This window comes from Solea senegalensis, linkage group LG21, assembly GCF_019176455.1.
Source record: "Solea senegalensis isolate Sse05_10M linkage group LG21, IFAPA_SoseM_1, whole genome shotgun sequence".
Taxonomy (NCBI): domain Eukaryota; kingdom Metazoa; phylum Chordata; class Actinopteri; order Pleuronectiformes; family Soleidae; genus Solea; species Solea senegalensis.
In genome coordinates this window covers 6828469-6848072 of record NC_058040.1, presented here as the reverse complement: position 1 = coordinate 6848072, position 19604 = coordinate 6828469, and the positions used below count along the sequence as shown (strand labels likewise).

At 39.8% G+C, this 19604-nt stretch overlaps 1 protein-coding gene across 2 annotated transcripts in view; it reads left to right on the top strand.

Moving 5' to 3' along the window:
* Window positions 1-19604, top strand: part of lamc3 (laminin, gamma 3) — a 101305-nt gene that overhangs the window by 7685 nt on the left and 74016 nt on the right. For both annotated transcript variants that reach the window (XM_044012665.1, XM_044012664.1), the window contains exons 2-4: window positions 1209-1513; window positions 13221-13351; window positions 15825-15991. In XM_044012665.1, the coding sequence (XP_043868600.1) occupies window positions 1209-1513; window positions 13221-13351; window positions 15825-15991 (603 nt within the window). The remainder of the gene's footprint in view (window positions 1-1208; window positions 1514-13220; window positions 13352-15824; window positions 15992-19604) is intronic.

The window sequence follows — 19604 nt, the reverse complement described above, 5'->3', positions numbered from 1 at the left end:
CTGACTCTGGTCTCAATATGGCTTCACTTTGTGTCTGCTCAGTTAATCCCTTCTCAGGTTGCACACCATTTGGTACAATCCAAATGTGTGTTCATACTCAGGAAGTATAACTCTGCAAGTGCACAACACAAGATTATTGATTCTGCAGTGAGTAAACAATGAGAGGAAATGACATCAATCAGTCACACTATTCCATTAAAATGTTCTCTCTGCTTTTGACAGTAAATAAATGGAGCAAGTTATTCGTTCATTAATTCAGAACATACACTGTGTTGCCTCTAAACATAATCCAGCCAAAATGATGTTTCCTACAAAGCATTTCTGTTGCCAGCTGTCGAGGAATATAATTCATTGGAGCCATGGTCGACCTGGGAGACCTTTTACTCATTATCTGCCTTGAAAATTACAGACATTTCTTCTGTTAAAGTGCAACACCAATTACAATACAAGTTAGTCTGATCTGTTAAATCCTTAAGCACCAACCTAAAAGAAAATCCATCTTATATCTCAAGATCCTCCAAAAGACCCATTTTAAAACCAATTTTGCCTTTTCACATATTGCAGTCAAATTATAGTCTTAGTAGAATACAAATCTATGAAAAGTCTCTCTGTGCTCCCTAATGGCCATTGTACTACTAAAATTTTAACTACAGCATATAATGTAGTCAGTGCTATACTGAGCCCCCTATGGTACTCAGTGTTTCACATATTCATGTGATTTCCTGTTGATCAGACTGTTTGCTCTCACATCACCCATCAAATATTGCACCAAACCAGTTTGCGCTGGCAGTTTGACACTTTTCCCTTTTGTCATATTGCACTCATTTGTCTCTTCTTTGTTATAGTTAATATAAGACAAAAGATGTTTTTGCCTCTTTCACGTTGACCTATGTTTCACTCCTTAGGTCCATTATAGTATGGATAATAAGAAAATAATCCCGGGTGTTGTGCAACTCCTGGAGGAATGGCATTCATTTACCCTGCATAGAGGCACGGGAAATTAAGCCTGTCTCCCATTGTTTTCCTTCTCTCTCTAATGCAATTATGTCAGGGGTTTTTTATCTTTTCTCGAGGGTCTTAAACTATCACCCTCACAGTATTTGTCTCTCACATATGCAGTCATGATCTACATGCAGACTACAATGGCTGTATTTCGAACAGTTCTTCTGACTCCATTCAAAGCTAATCATTTGTATTTTGTCCCACAGGCAAGGCCTTTGATTTAACCTATGTGCGATTGAAATTCCACACCAGTCGGCCGGAGAGCTTCGCCATCTACAAGCGCACAGAGGAGGCTGGGCCCTGGTTGCCGTACCAATATTACAGTGCGTCCTGCAAAGAGACCTATGGGAAGGACACAAAGGGCTACATTCGACCAGGAGATGATGAGAGGACCGCTCTGTGTACAGACGAGTTCAGTGACATCTCCCCACTCAGCGGAGGAAACGTAGCTTTCTCCACCCTGGAGGGACGGCCCAGTGCGTACAAATTTGACCGAAGCATAGTGTTGCAGGTGAGACCACATTTTGTTGTGTATGTTTTTGTGTGTGTGTGTGTGGGGGACCAACTAAAACACTCAGATTTTGACTTGAGCAAATGGGGAAAAAAAAAACACTGAACAAAACGTCTTTAGAAGAGACAAATGCATATTATAGATTAAACATGAAACGCATTCAATTTTCTTTTTTAAGGGATGTTGTTGCCTTTTTTATGTGCTGTACTTCAAACCCTTCATGACAATCCATTATGGACGATTAATCCTCATTGTGTTCAACTTTTCTAAGTTTTTCCCAGCATCTTCTACAAACAAAATTCTCGTCTCGGATTGACAGTGTCAACAACTTCAGAAAACAAAGACAGAGACAAAATTAGTGTTTACCTGCCTGGAGACATATTGTACAGTGTTGTGCTTTGTAACACTGCTGCATAACCTGAGGTTACTTTACATATATTGATCCTTGCTGACGTTACAAGTGGGGCTCACTGGACCTATTCCACTGTCCACAACATAAACATAAACAAACATACGGTTGCCATACAAATAGGCTTCAAGTCTTTTTTAAAGCAGCTGGATCTAAAGGGTTGTGCCAAATTAATGGCAGCCTGTTGAAGGTGAATCTGGGAGGGGATGGGCATTAAAAAGCATTTAATGCAACCACTCCCTCTTTTCATGCTTGCATTTGTCCAGGCATGTGCTCTGTATTGCGACTGAATTGAAAGATTCTCAAAGCCCTCAGTAATTACTGAGAATTGGTCTATACTGTGTCTGCCATAAGGGAAACCATGCATCTGTGTCCCCAGGTTGCTGACAGCATCTTGCAATGGACTAAATATACACTACATGGAATCTTGTCAGAACAAATTAAGTTAGTTAGGTTATTAGAGCAGAGACCACACTAAGTCATCATCTGATGGAAGCTATATCATGACCTTGAATAGATAAATAATAAAGCATACGTTAAATTCTCAGAAGATAAAATATGCGTGTATTTCCAAAGATGTCGACAGTTGTGGGGTATTATACGATGATTATTCGTACAGGAAGATTTACCGTCTACATTCAAAGTGCAGAATCTTGACAGAATATGGTCTTATAATCTTTTGATTAACCCTAACTTAACACTAATGCCTGTAAATAATGATTTCAGCAATAATTCAGCCTGTGTTTGCTCACTAACATAAAGAGCAATAATTCGACCCCAGCAGCAGTGACAAGCAGTCACAATTTATTTTCTTGGTTGAAGTCACATCCACCCCCGTGATCTGGTCTACAGGATGTGGGCCAACATCTTTGCCTGCGACAACACAATCTACTAATGTTGTGGGTGTACATCTTAACAACTCCAAAGTTCAATCTGCAATGATCACTGCCCCGCTCTTGCCTTGAACAAAATGCTCCTTTTAAACAATGATAATGATAACACAATCTTTTGTCTAACTTTTCCCCTTCAAATATAGTGGGGAAGTCAGCCTCGAAATGCAAGAGCAACACCTTTTGTGAAGGAAGCTGTCCTCCTCCACATCATTAAATGAGAAGAGTAAGGGTGTCTTTTAGAGGATATGTGGAGGATATGCAAGGCAACCCCACAAAGCCATAACCAACTCCCTCCTCTATGACATAAGATCTTCTGCAACTTAAAGGATGAAGGCTTTTTTTTTTTTTTTTAGAGAATATGCAATACTCAACCTCCCTGTGCATTAGCCGTTTATTGAATGTGACTGCCAGAAATAATTTTCAAGGCAATTTAAGCCCAAATATTCCTCCCCAACTCTTTTGTTATGTTTTAAAACTCATATGAAACATTCCTGATACTACGTTCACTGAAAAACTGCTGAAACCTCACATAGGCAGAGAAATGGCTTTTTGTTCACCAATGTTACCTTTCCATCCAAAATAACAATGTTGTATTCATCAACAGTATACAGTAATATAGAGTCAAATTTTAGTTTATCAAGATTTGCATACACCCCTAGAATATAATAAAAGTAGTTTAAATCTTCTAATTGCAATCGTCTATTGAAATATACCATATAATTTGCTAATTATGTTATTAGTTATAATCTGTTAATTATGAGGATTTCTTGTAGCAGCATTGTTGTTTTATTTGCAGCCTTTGAGACGGTGAGATGCAGCTGACAAGCCCTGAGGGCTACATATGGTATCTGTCTGCACAAATGCCTTAACCCCACCCTCCTCCTTCCCAAACACACACATGCTTTGTGTGCTGTATGCCGTCTCCTCATAAACTCCCCCCTCTCATCAAGCATGGCACTTGGAAAAGGTGACATATCTGCAACCTCCAACAGAGTAGAGCAAGGCAGTCCCCCTTAAGGGCAATCTCATTTAAAACCGGGAAAGGAATGGAGGGAAGTCAGAAGTAGTGAAGCCACACTGGCTCTGAAGCATATGCCGAGCTGCACTGAGCAGCAGGATAAAGACATTTTTTTCCCTTGTCTCTGCCGTGTGAGGTCCCCGTGCATCTCCAGCAAGTGAAAATAAAAATAAATTGCACTACCGGATTAGCTTCAGTGTTGCTATATGGGCTGCTCACATTGTGTGGCAGGCGGCTGTCAGTAAGACGACATACAGCCGCATAATAAAAGGAATCCGCGCGCTGAACTGGATTTGCCACCCGAGCTTCAAGTCCAAAGATTCTGTTCTGTCTTGCAAGGACAACAAAGAGAAGGGGTGGGGGACAATCAGATGAGAGCCAAACATTGAAAAAGACATATCCAGAAGCAAAAGAATCTTTGCTCTCCACCCAATTATTCCCTGATTCATCCCTTCTCTTCTTGCTAAGTGTGTCTTACTTGGCCTCCTGTGCTGGTAGCTCCATATTTTTTTGTGCTTGAGAGCAGTTTTTAAAGTACTTACATGAAAAGTTATAGCTGCAGCCCACTTTCCTAGTTTAGAGATTACTGAGCTCTTCTTCTCTGATTAATCCCTTCATACTCGCCCTCTGTGTTACTCCATCCTCTCTATATCTCTGTAATACAAAATGGAATCTGACAGACTGGGACAATAGTAAATTAGAGTGTAGTTTTGTAGGACATACGGGATTGAGCCTCGTCAGCTGAGATTTGTGAGAAATACATGCATGAACAGAGAGTGTTTTTGTCAAGATAAAAAAAAGGAATGAAGGTTCAACACTCACATGAGAGCAAGACATGTATAGCTTCCCCAATAGTGTGATAGGAACAAAGAGCATTGTGGTGGTCAACAGAGATTAAGTCAAATGCCCACCACCCAGTCCATGAAAAGTGGTGGCCACTTGATTTAATCTCTGTTGTTCCAGGTTCTGTTCCAAGCCATGAAAGGTAATGAAATGAAAAAAAACAATAACAATAATTTTAGTTTAATTTTGCCACTTAACGCGATTTACAACTCAAAACAAAACCACTTTTAACCAAAAATCTGCATATATTTATATAATATTATACAAAGCTTGATTGTCTGACCGATTTTATTCCTTTCAATTTGCAAATGTTCTAATATCTTCTAACCACCTAAGAACTGGATATTTAGATGTTTTAATTTTTCACAGTAAGGCCGTATAAAGGCGGGTAACTGGCCTTGGTTACATTAAAAGCTGACTACTAATAGTATTGCTGGCTGCATTTCACTATGCTTTGGATGACATCGACCCACTGATTATAAAGCTGCGGGGGATCAATATAAGCCAAGAATACATAGATTGGGTGGCAAATCTCTCAGTAGACCTGCCAAACACCATCTTTCCTTCACTCCACTGCTCCCTCCTGGCCTTCCTCTTAAACAACAGGATGAGAAGACCCATAATTGACTGTGATCTGTTCTCCCATTAGAATAAAAATACGGATCAATTCCACCATTTCTTTCTTTAAACCTTTCATTCCCGCCTCTATTTTAAGTGTGATGGCACAGAAGGTCGTCATGAATAGAAATAAAATCACACCACCCATCCTCAAGATGCCATAACAGTACAAATGGATGGCATTCCCCTTGATCTACAAACGCTACAAAAACAACAAGAAGACAAAGAAAATCAATACAATGGGGAGGGGGGGTGAGAATAGTCAAAACGTAATCCGCACCAGCACTACCTATTGAATATAAGATGAATGGTGTGAAAGACAGAAGAGGTAGAGGAGTACATGGCAAGCAATTTAAAGTATATAAATGCATCTCCTTGCACAAAATACAAAAAAGACTTTCTCCATTTTCTGTAAATGGCGAGAGGTTCACTGTTTTTTAATCATGTCAGTAGTTGCTGCTTTTTCAGAGAGTCCTAGGTAGTATTACTTTTTAAAACAAAGAATGAATAAGAAGACACTGAAAACACATCAAACAAATGTGTGTGTGCATTAAGTGTACTGGTGGTCATAGTTTACATTTGAAAACCTCCTAGACACGTTTGTTCTCTTTTAGCCTCTTTTGCTCTTTCTCACAGAAAACACTTTTTGTGTTGTTGTGATCATTATGGACTGATGGTGGAGTGCACCCGATCAGTTCTGGCGGAAGGACATTGTACAGTGATGATGATGGTGCGAAGGACTTTCCTCTTTGCAAGTACCTTTTCCTCTGCTTATCGCATCCAAAACAACAACTAAAATGTTGATGACCACCAGCTTATATTGTCTCTACTGTCAGATCTTAAGCATGTAAACAATAGACTCGGGATGTTGATCCCATGACAACCTGTCAAGGTCTTCCCAGTGCTTTTAACATTTTGAAAATCCCAGTTTTTGAAGTTTAGATAAAGTTTATATATGTATACTGTCACTTTTTTCCACATCCCCCATGAGCACTTGCGTTTTATTGTCTGTACTGCTGTAGCAGCATGCATATGAATTCTAACACGGCTGTGTTGGAAGGTCATTTAGTACACAGTACATAGGGATTTTTGTTGGTCATATTTGAGATATAATAAAAAAGACATAATACTTGTCATTCCTCCTCGATCACAATGCAGCTTTGAGTGTGATTTTATATTATATTATGTGTGTAGATGAGTGCGGCATTTTTGCTAAACAGCATTTTGGCAGCAATCACATTCCCTGAAGGAGTCCATCATCACACACCTCCTTAATTAAGTCAAAGCTTGACTTTATGGATATGATTATATTGCAATATGCATGTGATATTGGCAGACGGAGAGCTTTTGTTTGACTGATGGAAAAGGCTAATACATGGAGAATAAGTGTCACATTTTGTAACACCTCGATGACTCTCCCCTACTTCCGATGCACCACATGCGTCACAATAGCCACATGCCACACGATCTCACATTGTCATTGTTACGAGCTGACCTTTTCTGACGTCGAACTAAGGAAAAAGGACTGGAGAACACTAATACCCTGCAGTTAGTTGCCTCGGATTGACCTCTTTTATCCTTGAGATGGCACAGCTTCAAGAGCTCTTACTCAAGTGCAGGAGAAGCAGGAAAAATGTCAGTGTTGCGTCTGTAATCAGGGATCGGCTTCTATGATAACATACTGTATCTATAAATAAGCCTTAGTCTCTGATTTTGTTAAATGCCGCTGTTCAGGCAAAATGCCTTTTCCATAAAGTTGATGTAATCAGAGTAAATGCCTCGAGCTGTTTTTATACACGTTTTTTTTTCACAGAATTATTTCTCACAGTATTATGCAGTGATCCAGCAAACGCTGTACAATCACGCCTGGAGGGGTATATAAGAGGTCATGGACTTTTATTTCATCAACACCAATGTACAGTATATTCCTAAACAACTCTTGATCTAGCTGCATAAACAGCACATAGTGCAAGAAAGAAAACACATGTTTCCAGAATCCTCCAGTGAAGGATAAAAGTGTGGACAGATCACTGAAGAACTTTTTATTCGGAGAATTCACATTCCACTTTGCCTTTGGCCTTTGCTGCCGGGAGGAAAAGATTGGGCATTTATGTCAGGGGTTAAAGCCCCACTCTTTACATACAGATTGTCAACAGAGCATACTCTGATCCCTGTTTCTTTTTGTGCCATTTCCTCTGCATATGGCTCATACAGAGCCATGCATATTGCATGAGGCTTAAAACAGGAATTGTATTTGGCCCGTTTTATTAGCATTTTAATCCTTTTGCAGATTTGCCACTTGAGACTCAGTTGGAGGAGTGCATCGTTTCAATATAGAGCCTTTAGGAGCTTCATCTGCTGCTTTTAAAATATATCTTCTTGTCATTCTGAGGAGTCAAAGTAAAATTGAATAAAAACAACAACCGGTGACACTTAAATCTGCAGGTGTTTCTGTCTCGTATGTATCAAGTCATAGCATGAATATACCTGTGTTGCACTAGTGATCTAATGCGTTTTCATTGCTAAGTAATTTGGTTTGGAATAAATAACAGTCACTCGTTAACAGTAACGTGGCATTTAGACGTTTTCTCCAAAGTAATGGCTTCCTTCAAAGGGGGGTGGGGGATCTGTTGTAAAGTTTGTAAAGCTCTCATTTTTCAATGATCAGGAAGAAGATGAAAGCTGCCGTATGAATTTAAATTTAATTTGTTCACTCATCCATTAAAACAGTTTGTCTGTCTCCCCTGCCACCGGTCTGTCCTCTCACGCCGTCTCTCACACACTCTCTCTAGAAATCTGTGTGGCAAATTGGATTTCCTGCATTGAATGACAATGAGTAAAAGGGGAGAAAATATATATTGAGGGCACAGTGAACTTAAGCAATTATATTAAAAAGTTATTAACTTTGGAATGAGGCACATAGCTCTCTTTCCCGTCACTGCCTGCAGCCAGCGGCTTCCCAGTTCAGGAAAACACTCTGAAAAAGAGAATGTCGAAGGGAAGGAGCCAGACAACGGGAAGGAGATAAGATAGATTTTACAGGTGAGGGTGAGGGTTTATAAGCCCCGGACCGGAGATAACCTCTAAAACACGTTTGATATTTCAGAAATGTTGCCGTGTGTGCACACAATACCCACACGAGTGTGCAAACCTGCCCATTTTTACCATTAGGTTATTTTTGTCTGTGGGCAAAGAACTGGCTCATTGCCACTCCCAATGCTGCTGCCTATCCTAAGTCAGCATCATTGTAGCATTGTGAGCCCGAATTCCAAGGGAGTAAGAATCAAAGTTAATTAAGCTTTTGCTGTGGTTTGCACGAATGATAAGTAATGCGATGACTACTAATTAACCAAAAGAAAATGCTTCCTTTCACTTCAGTAAGTGATATTTGGAACTATGTCTGCTTTTCTTTACACAATTAGCACTGTTCTGCCAAGCATAACTAATAACTCTTCCATATGATAATGGTCTCATCCTCTTATGATAAATGGAAGAGAGTATTTGCCTTTATGGCGTGTAAGAATTTTGAAACGCGTACAATGAATTTCAAACATTTCATCTATTAATGTGTTAAAACTTGAGCGCTGAGATGTTGGAAGCAATAGCAATGCCGTGCCAAGGTGTTGGATGTCTACTCATTAGCAGAGGTGTGAATCTCATGAATTTACACCGTAATGATCCCCTGTCATGTGCACATTTATTTAAATATTAAACAAAAGGCCCAAAGGTTATGCCCTCATGCCATATTTTTGTTGGGAACATAGTTTTATATGAGATTTAATGACATTAAAAAAGCAAAACAATTGTCACCAGAGAATAGTAAGACAATTCTACTTTGAAGGAATTATTTTTTCCTTGTCGAAACCAGCAAGATACTATAACATAACACATTTAGCATTCCAATATAATTTAATGGACATACAGGAGCATTTACACTAAGTAATTATTGTATCAGTGTCTTGTCCTCATGTAATGCTATGTGAATAAGTTGGCCTCGCACATCTAGTCAGCGAGTCTAGATGCTATAGGGGCAAAGCTTAGCCATGATATAAAGTATATGACATTGGGTTCTCTCCACCTGAGTAAAGGTTGGATGTAACATCAGTTTAGCTCACTGACCTCTGCCTCTCTGTGTTCCCGTAACATTGTTCTGTGTCAGGGTGCTGTGTAATACTGTCTCTGAGGGAGCACCTCACCTTATTGTGGATGGGGAATGCACTCCAAGTCATGAGGCCAATGGACTCAGGACAGTAGACTCGGCGCTTAAGTCGCAGGAACTCCACTGATGCAACAGCAACTTGGATGTCACAGGGGTTAATGAAGGAAACATTAAGGCATGATGTCGTTAGACGACAAACTCTATCAGCATATGACTGAATTTATAAAAACGGACCATCCAACAAAAACTCCTCCATTTCTTGTTAGGTCATTAAGGGAGCAATTCATCTTATTGCACTGTATTTCTGGAGAGCTGAATAAGGCAACATTAGATTATGAAGTTGGTACAGCATGAATAATAAGGAACAAATGATGTGCTTAAAAAAAAAAAAAAATGAGGATAGATGTGACATTCAGTGAGCATGTAGCCCATGATGAGAGTCATTCCTTATCCACTGTGCCTCGTCTTCTCACAATTTTTCTACTGGAAAGGCAAAGCATTGTTTTAATATCCCTAACCTCACTGGCACAACTTTTACACAAAGCGTCTTAGCCCAATTTTCACAGCCTTTCTCATAAACCATGGTGGAAAATCATTTCATGTCCAGGTACTGAAACACAAAATGAAGAATGAGCATCTGTTTTCCCTGGCAACTGTAGAGCATCATGATTCTTCACCGTTGTCCAAACCCCATTAGCCAGTAGAGCCATGTCAAGCAGGGGCAAAGTCGATACGCAAGAGCTGGAACAATAGTGTTCCAGCCAACTGCACTCAATTCTGCAACACTGTAGTTACGGTTACCACAAAACAGCAGCTCTATAGCCTTCAAGGCACAGAACTGTCTGGAAAGAGGGTGAGAGCAGGCTATTGATATAACGCTGGCAAAGAAAGCAAGGGAAAGAAATAAATATATTTATATATATGTATAATAAAGGTAAAGCGAAAGAAAAAAAATCTAACGGTGGGATGAGTTTCAGCTGCCGGAGTGGTAGATTTTTGCTGAAAGATAGTCGCTAGTTGGCAGATTTGAAATGAAAGAGCTCCTCTTTTTTTTTTACAAAAAACCTGTCATTTTATTGTTCCCACTAAAAACTGTTTTATCAATGTAGGAAAACTGCACCATAGTTTAGTATTCATGCTGGCATCATCTGCATAAAGTTTGAACCAATTAAAATACACGCGAGTAACATAATCACACCAGATGTTCCAATAAAGGAACATGAACTGTCGATGGCCCATGCAGCAGTGTGTCTCTTGAAACTGCAAACTCGGATCACACAGGTGGTCTGAATCCCTGAAGACCCTCTCCTTTGGAAAAAAAAAAAAAGCCTGTAACAAAGATCTTTTAAATATTTCCCAGTTCTAAACTTTTACTGCAGAGCTGCTCAGGCTATTGTAAGTTTAGAGAGATCATGTTAGGTACCTGTGAAGAGATCCTCAGGGTGCTCACTCGTGTCATCTTCTCAGTAAGTAAGGCCTTTCTTCCTTACTTGCAAGATTGTTTTGTTTCACATTGGTTTCAATAATGTATAATTAAATTTAAGCAGCTCTCACTTGGCAGTTGATAAATTAAAAGACTATACTAGTTGTTTCTATTCTTTTTTGTCTATTGGCACCGCATGTGCCTCCTGTAAATGGGACTGCTTTTAGATAAATTTCATACCTTCAACTGTTCCTCTGTATAATAATGAACATTTTGAAAAATGTACTTTGTGTTCTGTGACCTCACTGGAGCGCACAAACTTTTTTTTTTATTGTTTTTTATTTTTATTTTTAAATCCACCTTAGTCCTGGAGGCCCTACTGGAGAAATGATTATGGATGAAACGTCTACAACAAAGGCAGAAGCAGCAGCAGTAGTAGTCTTTCTTTCCAGTGGCGGTGCCAGCGGCGGCAGCTGTGTGGCTTTAGGATGGCGCTGTTCTTGCAATGCATGAGCATCCTGCAGGTTGTAAAGGCTCTTTGTCTGCTTTAAATAGATAAGACTGTCTCCCACCTCCTAGAAAATTCATAATTGACCTTTTTGCTGTGTCAATACCTCAGATTTTCTTCAGGCTGTTCATAGCATCACCATCAAACCATAGCAAAGTTTACATTTATTTTTATTCAGGAAATACAGACACTGTTGCATCGCATTGTTCTAGTGTGATATTTACACATAGTCAAGCAGTGTTTAAGTAACTCTGAGAGATTTCATTTAACTCCTTATGTTTAACTTTTAGTGTAATGTGAAGACTCAGTGAGTTCAATTTAACACAAATCTCGATTGTGTCTTGTCCTAATCAGAATTTGTGTTAATTTTACACATTCAGTGCAACTTTCATACTGCAAAATATACGGTGTAGACAAAGGGCATGCAGTGAATCATCACATTGTCTCTTTTGAATTTTGAATTTCACAATTTACGCTCTGTGATTAGTGTCCAATTACCATGGAAAACTCAATTCAACAGTGGGACAGGACTCGTGCAAGGTGGATTTGTTTTTCTGTATCCTTGGTTGGTTATTGCTTAGAAATGAAGCAGTAAACAAGCATTGTAACCTGGCTGCTAATGTTGAAATATCCCATAATGTTTTATTTCTTTTTCAAAATGATCCCTGGTCTTTATATTGTCTTTATATTATCTAAAGCTAAAGCTAACATTTTTGTGCTTAGAAACTTCATAAATGCTGCCCAATGTATTTTTTCATTCAAACATTTGACCTATTTCCTGCATTCATTATTTAGTCAAGTTCGGCATCATCATCGGTCAGAATGTCCAAAAAGTCCATCATCTACAGCCACACCATTACAATGACCAAGACAGGGGTACAAGATTTTCATTACAAGATACTGTGACATGTACGATGCGGAAAGCCAGTCACTAGGTTGATAAAAGGCAAACTGCAGCGCCTGGGGGAAAAACATGAATGAATGAACTCATCACCCACGTTTTTAGTCTGAGGCCCCTCTCCTCCAATCTCTCCCATTGCCACACTTCAAAAAATACCTCTGGGGAGATTCTTCAAAATGTACAGCAGTACAGGCTTTTCCAGGACTGCCACAGAGTCCCAAGCCAGCCAAGAAACTGACAGAAAGTTTCTCCCCAGCTATTTGTTTTAAAGTTGGTTCGCAGGTAAGAGATTCCTCATGTCGTTTTCCTCCTGTACCTGGCCTCACTTTTATCTTCCACCCACTACCGCACTTCCCGCTTGTATTATCCCTCTTTGCTTTCGTCTCCCTCTCTTCATCCTGTCTTTACCTTTGCAGTGGGCACAAACAGAGGAGCTTAAATCATATCAGGGAAGTGAGCTTCGCCAAGTGCCATCCATTATACAGAGATGATGCTGCAGTGTTTCATATTTTGGCTTTTGTCTCCATTAATCCTCGTCATTCTTTACCCCTCTGGCTGACATTAACTCAATTTACTACACTTTAGTCATCCCACCATTACATCTGCTCTATCCCCTGCCGTTACACCATCACTCCAGTTTCCTTTCCTTGATCCACAGACACCTTCCTTCTCTTTGCTCTGTCAATATTTGCAGTCTTACAAATCATTGCTTCTCTGCTCTCTCTTCTCTAAAGCCCAGCTTCTCTTCTTATTATTACTTGTTGCTGCTTTTTTGTGTTTCCAAGAGTGACAGCAGCCAACACATTACACCCCTTTTGGTCTTCTTTCATTCAATTTTTTTTTTTTTAAAGTGGACATCAAACAATGTTTTCTAACAACTCTCTCACTGGGTCGGTCCTCTTTTCTTCTGGTCCTTTTTTTTTTTCCTCTTCCAGGAATGGGTGACAGCCACTGACCTGCTCATCACTTTGAACAGGATTAACACGTTTGGAGACGAAGTCTTCAAGGATGTTAACGTGTTGCGCTCCTACTTCTACGCCATCTCTGATTTCTCTGTAGGTGGGAGGTAAGAGATGACGAACAATTTGCCCTTTGTGGCAATGTCGCAGCACACCATCAACAACCTTCCTCCCTTTCTGTGAAATGTTGAAATTGTCATTTTTACATCTTAACCCTGAGACTTATTCAATGAAGACTTTGCTGAATAGATTTTGAAAGAAACACAACTCCTGCCTGCTGGGAAATGATATGTTGTGTTTGGTTGTACAAACGTAGGTACTGCACCAGTGTCCAGCAACTGGCATGTTAGGCATACAAATGTAGCCAAATTAACCTATAATCTGAAGGTAAAGCTTATAGTACAGGGAGCAACGTGACCTATTTAGAACTTAAAATCAATATATTTAAGTCAAGTAGCAAAACATAAGCTGACCTGACTGTGGCCTGCAGTTTTGTTTTTTTCACCTCCTGTATATGGCTCAGAGAATTAAAGTCAATCAGATTAGTGTAAGCCAATATATAACGTGTTTTAATAGATGTGTAGCCAGTGGAGAGCCAGCAAGTATAAATGTGAGATGTTGCATTGCTTTATGAGAGAGCTTAAAACCTATTGATATTCTGTACATATCACACCTGTGTAAATGTATAAAGTTTGAACATTTACAGAAACTAAAAAATGTTCTTTTTACTCGGATCAAAGAGAAGGAAAAAAAAAAACTTCAAAATGTGTCCGATAGTGTCTTTTGCAGGTAACATAATCTACCGACTGAAGGACAGGTGTTTGTGAAACTGATAAAAACAGCACCTCAGTGCCTGCCAGGTTTACATAAGATGGAGTAAACCACGGTAGTCCTCTAACCTCTTGGTTTATTACTCAAAGTAATGAGAGAGGACGTGGCGCCAAGGACCAGGCTGCACCTTGGTGCTGCGGAAAGAAGTGAACGATTAAGTAGTCGAGATGAAGCCTTCAGAAAGAATATAAACCTGATCTGACACCTGTCATAAACACTCAGGATCACTGCAGCATCATGACAAATTACCCATCAATGTCACAACACCTGGGGGAGAGACCCACATGACATGTTAGCTTTGTGCCACTGCTTTCCTTGCAACTACATGTGCCTTTCACACCTTCGTGCCACATGCTGTCCAAACAAAACAGCCCTAGATTTATTCAGAATATCAACGCAATCACAGCCCAAAAAGGACTACTATAAAATAAAAATACATTCGGTGGTGATCCACATGTATGGGAAAACGCTGTTAACGCATCTTGTCACAAGAGTGTAATATGAAGACTCTGCACATATGCTGCCTGTAACCGTTAAGGTCACCCCCTCTGTCTCATAACATATTCAGTTAGAATTATCCCAGAGCGGCTCAAGTCTACTACAGCAGAGAGATAAGATTTATGGATTCAGAGGCACTAGGTTGTTGTCATCTCGGCGACCACAAAAATAACTGGGCCTGAGCCTCGGGCATCCACTCACCTGGATCCACGACAGCTGGCTGAATTTGACAGAATCTGCCACTCAGCGTCTGTGTCCCCCGTCACAACCACTTGACAGAGCCAGCAACACTGTTATGAAAAGGTACACGCACAGTGAGGTATAGCTGCCACCCCGCGCAACCCTCATGTGGAGGATAAAACGGTAGAAGACGGACAGACGGATGGATGGATAGGGGAAAGCAGAGAAATAGAACTTTGCGCCTCCATATACTTATCATTACGGTACCCCTACTGACGACAAGATTCACCAGTGTGTCACACGTTTGTGACGTCAGCTTATTCCTGAATGTTTGAATAACTGCCAGATATCGAAAGTGAAAGTTATTTTGGACAACGGAGCAGAAAGGGGCAGAAGCACTCACTCATTGAACATTTTTTGACAACACTACAGCCATAAAATCAATATAAATCCAGACAGCCTCATTATCTAGATGGTCAAGAGAGAGTTCAATCTATTTTTTCTATAAATGGAAACGGATGATTTCATATTTGTCTCCACTTTACCCATTTCTGCTATAAATTCTAGGGCAAACCCCGAATGAAACAAAAGATTGATAAAGGAAATGTACAATACGACCAGTTAGCCACTGTGTTGTCTTAAGTTTTATTGGGATCACCACTACCCTACTATAAGATATGCACCCCGTTAAAGTATATTTTTAGAATAAATGTTAATGCGTTAATTATATACACATTATTTCTCAGACATAGGCTACTGTACATGCATGTTGGGTTTTTTCCCTCACAGCACTGCCTGCACAGATGAATAGTGCAGTTGTAAAAGACGAGTGAAAACGCCTCCTCATCTCAGGCCATTTTTCTTGCCCATTAAAGATAATGGGGAGTGACAAGTAGATTTAGTGGAAATACCTTCTTACTTTACCCTCTCCTCTGCCTCCTACTTCATTCACTGTGTCCATAAGTGGGTCTACTGATAAATCAGCAAAGAGTGTGTGCATGTGTGTGCCTCTGTGAACAGGAACTGTTGTACTTACAGTCTTTACATAACTGCCATCCACATTTCACTTAGATGTAAGTGCAACGGTCACGCCAGCGAGTGCGTTGAAGGGGAACATGGTGCCCTGCTCTGTTCCTGCCAACATCACACTGTAGGAGATGACTGCCAGAGATGTCACCCGTTTTACCAGGACCGACCCTGGGCCAGGGCCACTGGGGACTCTGCCAACGAGTGTCTGAGTGAGTAGCACATTTCTGGGCCGCTGTCAGAAAACCCATCGGGTGCAGCCTTCTGCAAAATCCGTGGGGCTGTGTTAAATTCAAATGTCAAGCTCATGCTGTCCAGGGTTTCAAAAAGAATCAGTGAAACACCTACAATATAAATTTTGATTTCCTCATGTGAGGCTTTATTTGCTGCATGAGTAGATAGTACACTACATCACTTTGGAAAAAAAAGAAAAGAAAGAATGATTACAGCCTGACAGTCAGTGCAGCAGTCAATTGTTTATAGAAGCAGTATTTTATAGTTTCTCGTTATTCTTTGCTATTTTATAATGTTGATCTCGGCTTCGCACGGCGTTTAACTATTTGTCTGCCTCCACATTTTTTTAGAAATTGCCATATAAACAAAAACAGGCAGCAGTGAAAACAGGTGTGTGGCTTCATAATGATTTCTTAATGCCTGTATGAATACGCTCACAAGTTGACTGGTAATAACCCTCCATCCCTGTATTTACAAAAATGAGCTTGAGCATTATCAGGTTTGGCTCGTCACACTTTGCACTTTTACTTAATGCTGTTGAGAGTGAATCGTAATTGGCTGTGGGATAAACACCTTAAAGGAGAGTGGCTCACAAATTGTTTTTTTTTTTTCCCTTTCTGAACTCTAAGTAGCAGGCATGTTTTAATTACTCTTACTCTTGGTTCCGAGCAGATGGCGTTTTAAACAGAGTTCTGCACCCAACTCAATTAATACAGCATATTAATAAATAAACACACACACACACACACACACCATATAAAAGACTCACAGAATGTGGATGCATAAAAACAAAGGCACGGTGTAATGTACCTGGCGCAAAACACTTTTCAGCCAAATAATCTTAACTTTTATATTCTGACATAGGCAACGGAATGAAGTAGTTTTGCATTTTAAAGTAAAATAAGATAATGGTGGGCCACACAGTGAAGTACTTGGCTTGCACTGTTGCCTTGCAGCAAAGAGGATGCTGGTTCGCGTCCTGGTCCGGACCTTTCTGTGGAGTTTGCATGTTCTCCCTGTGTGTGCGTGGGTTTCCTCCCACATGTCCAAAAACTGTGTTTGAGTGAACGGTTGTTCATCTCTATGTGTTGGCCCTGCTATGGACTTGTAACCTGTCCAGGGTGTACTCCGCTTTTTACCCAATGTCAGGTGGAATTAGCACCAGCAACCTTCACATGGAGGGTAAAGTGGTACAAGATGAATGAATGAATGAATAAGATAATGACCTTCATCAGCGACTTGCGTTGAGGTTAATGACTGGGGAGGCACTCGTCGGATGTACACACGTAAACATTTAGTTGTTTTAAAAGCTTTTCATTATGTTTTAATCAATTCCATACAGTTCAACAATACAATAGCAAGAAAAACAAAATATTATTTATTAATATAAGGTCAAATTATAAAATTTTTTGGCTGATCTCTCTTTTTTTTAATTATTAAAATTGAAAATTGTGTATGGTCTTACCTTTATATGTATATATATTGTAAGTCCATGCCCCATCCTTAAAATTCATCTTGATTCTGTTGTAAAAACCACCCTCTGGGTAGAAGAGCACGCAGCTGGTACCCTTTGCACCTATGGGGCTCAGCACTGCCCCCTATCAATGCGGCACGGTACTGCCTCACCCTGTGCATTTTCACTGCGCATTTATGGCCGATCAGAAAGACTAAATAGGTCACACACATTCATTAAATATATTGGACAGACTGTGCAACGTCAGCATGTGTAGTTCATGTGTAATCAAACATGTGTATTGGTAATATAAAGAGAGGCAACAATGGCCATGCGCCAACGGCCTGCTTCATTCAGGGTGTGCAGCACAGCTTTTTGCTACCTCACCTCACTGTTCTCCCTCGTAATTGAACAGGAAATGTGTAAATTCAGCGATTTTGACCATAGATATGTTGAAATACATACAGAAAACTACCTTATCCAAACAGAAAGTCATTCATCCATCCATCATCTCATCTACACTACTCATCCTCTCAATGGACACCTGACATTTAGAGAAGGACAGGGTAGAGGACAGGTCCATCTCTAGGACACAACACAAACAACCACACAGGGACTCATAATGATTTTAAAATAGTTGAACCCCCTAAAAGCGCAACCCCTTTTTATATTATAATGTTAAAACTGATGACACAGTTTCATGGCAATAGAAGGATGACACCATCCGCATCCAACACCTCAAAAAACGTTTTGTTTTCACAGGACAAATGGTGACTTTAATTTCAGCACGACAAAACTGCTTTATTCCATATCCAAAACAGTAAATATTTTTAAGAAAATTCACCCTCTATTTATAGTGTTTTTCACACACAAGTTGTTATTGTGACACAGCCTGCTCTGAGTACTTATTTACTTACCAACCGTCTTGCTACTGCAGTGCTTTTACAACAGTAACACCTAACCTGCCTCATTATTAATCATTATTTATTTAAAATAGGGAGAGTGCATACTGATAAACGTCAATGTGTAAGCGTGCCAGAATTTAGCCAGTAGCTAAATGTTGTTCCTAGGCAGACACAGACGACAATTATACGCAATGTGTGATGCACATTTCCCCAGTTAAATTTAGCATATTGACTCTTTCATATCTTTTTTTTTTTTCATCACTTTTAAAGTGTTATGCTGTTTTGTCACTGCTGTTCAATTAAAAAAAAAAAAAACTGCACAGAGCATAATACACTATAATTTTGTTGCTGCAGAAATGTGAAACAAGGTCAAGAGGATTCGGCCTCTCTACTCGCTAGTTATGGAGGAGATGTCTTCATGCTAATGAATACTGCCTGAGCTGTCAAAGTGTTGAAAGGTTTGTGGACTTTAGGGGCCCGAGACATTAGTTGCACCAGAAATCAAAGATGGAGAAGCAGCTGCGAAAACGCTCTCCACAGTCGGTGCGAGACTACTTTCACTCCATGAAATGTTTGACTCCACGGAAGTAACAAAAGGTGAATGAGGTACATCTTGCGTAACTTATTAAATAGACGTATTGGAATAGAAAGAGCAGAATCTACGGCTTTTCTAGGAACAAAAGGGAAATGTTTATGCTTAAGTAGTAAACATTAAGTACTATGAATATTGAGGCGTACTATAGGGTATCCGTGACTGCATGGATACCATGCACAGACGTCTGTTATCAGAATATTTTGTTATGATAAGGTTTTTTGGGTTTTTTTTTTAACTGGAAAAGACCTTAAGCCATAGACAACGTACAGGTCTATTGGTTTGCAGCATTTTTATGTATTTAATTACACTGCTTTGTAGCCCAGGGGCTGTCGAAAATTAAAGAGAGGTGCTCAATACTGCAGTTTTATTTTCTCCATGCATTTAAGGTGCACAATAAATCAACACTGAAATTAACAATACACACCTTTCCTTGGTTTCTTGATTTCTTGTTTTATTCAGACGTACTGTTTAAGTCATTCACACAAGACGGGTTTCACTCTTTGGCTAAATTAGTTTTTCCAACTGTGTCTGCGTTCACTGTGGAACCTTCCAGCTGTCATGAGTAATATGCTTTTCTTTAGTCACACTGGCAGCAAGGTAATTCCTTCTCCTGTTGTTGTTTTTTTACATACACTCAT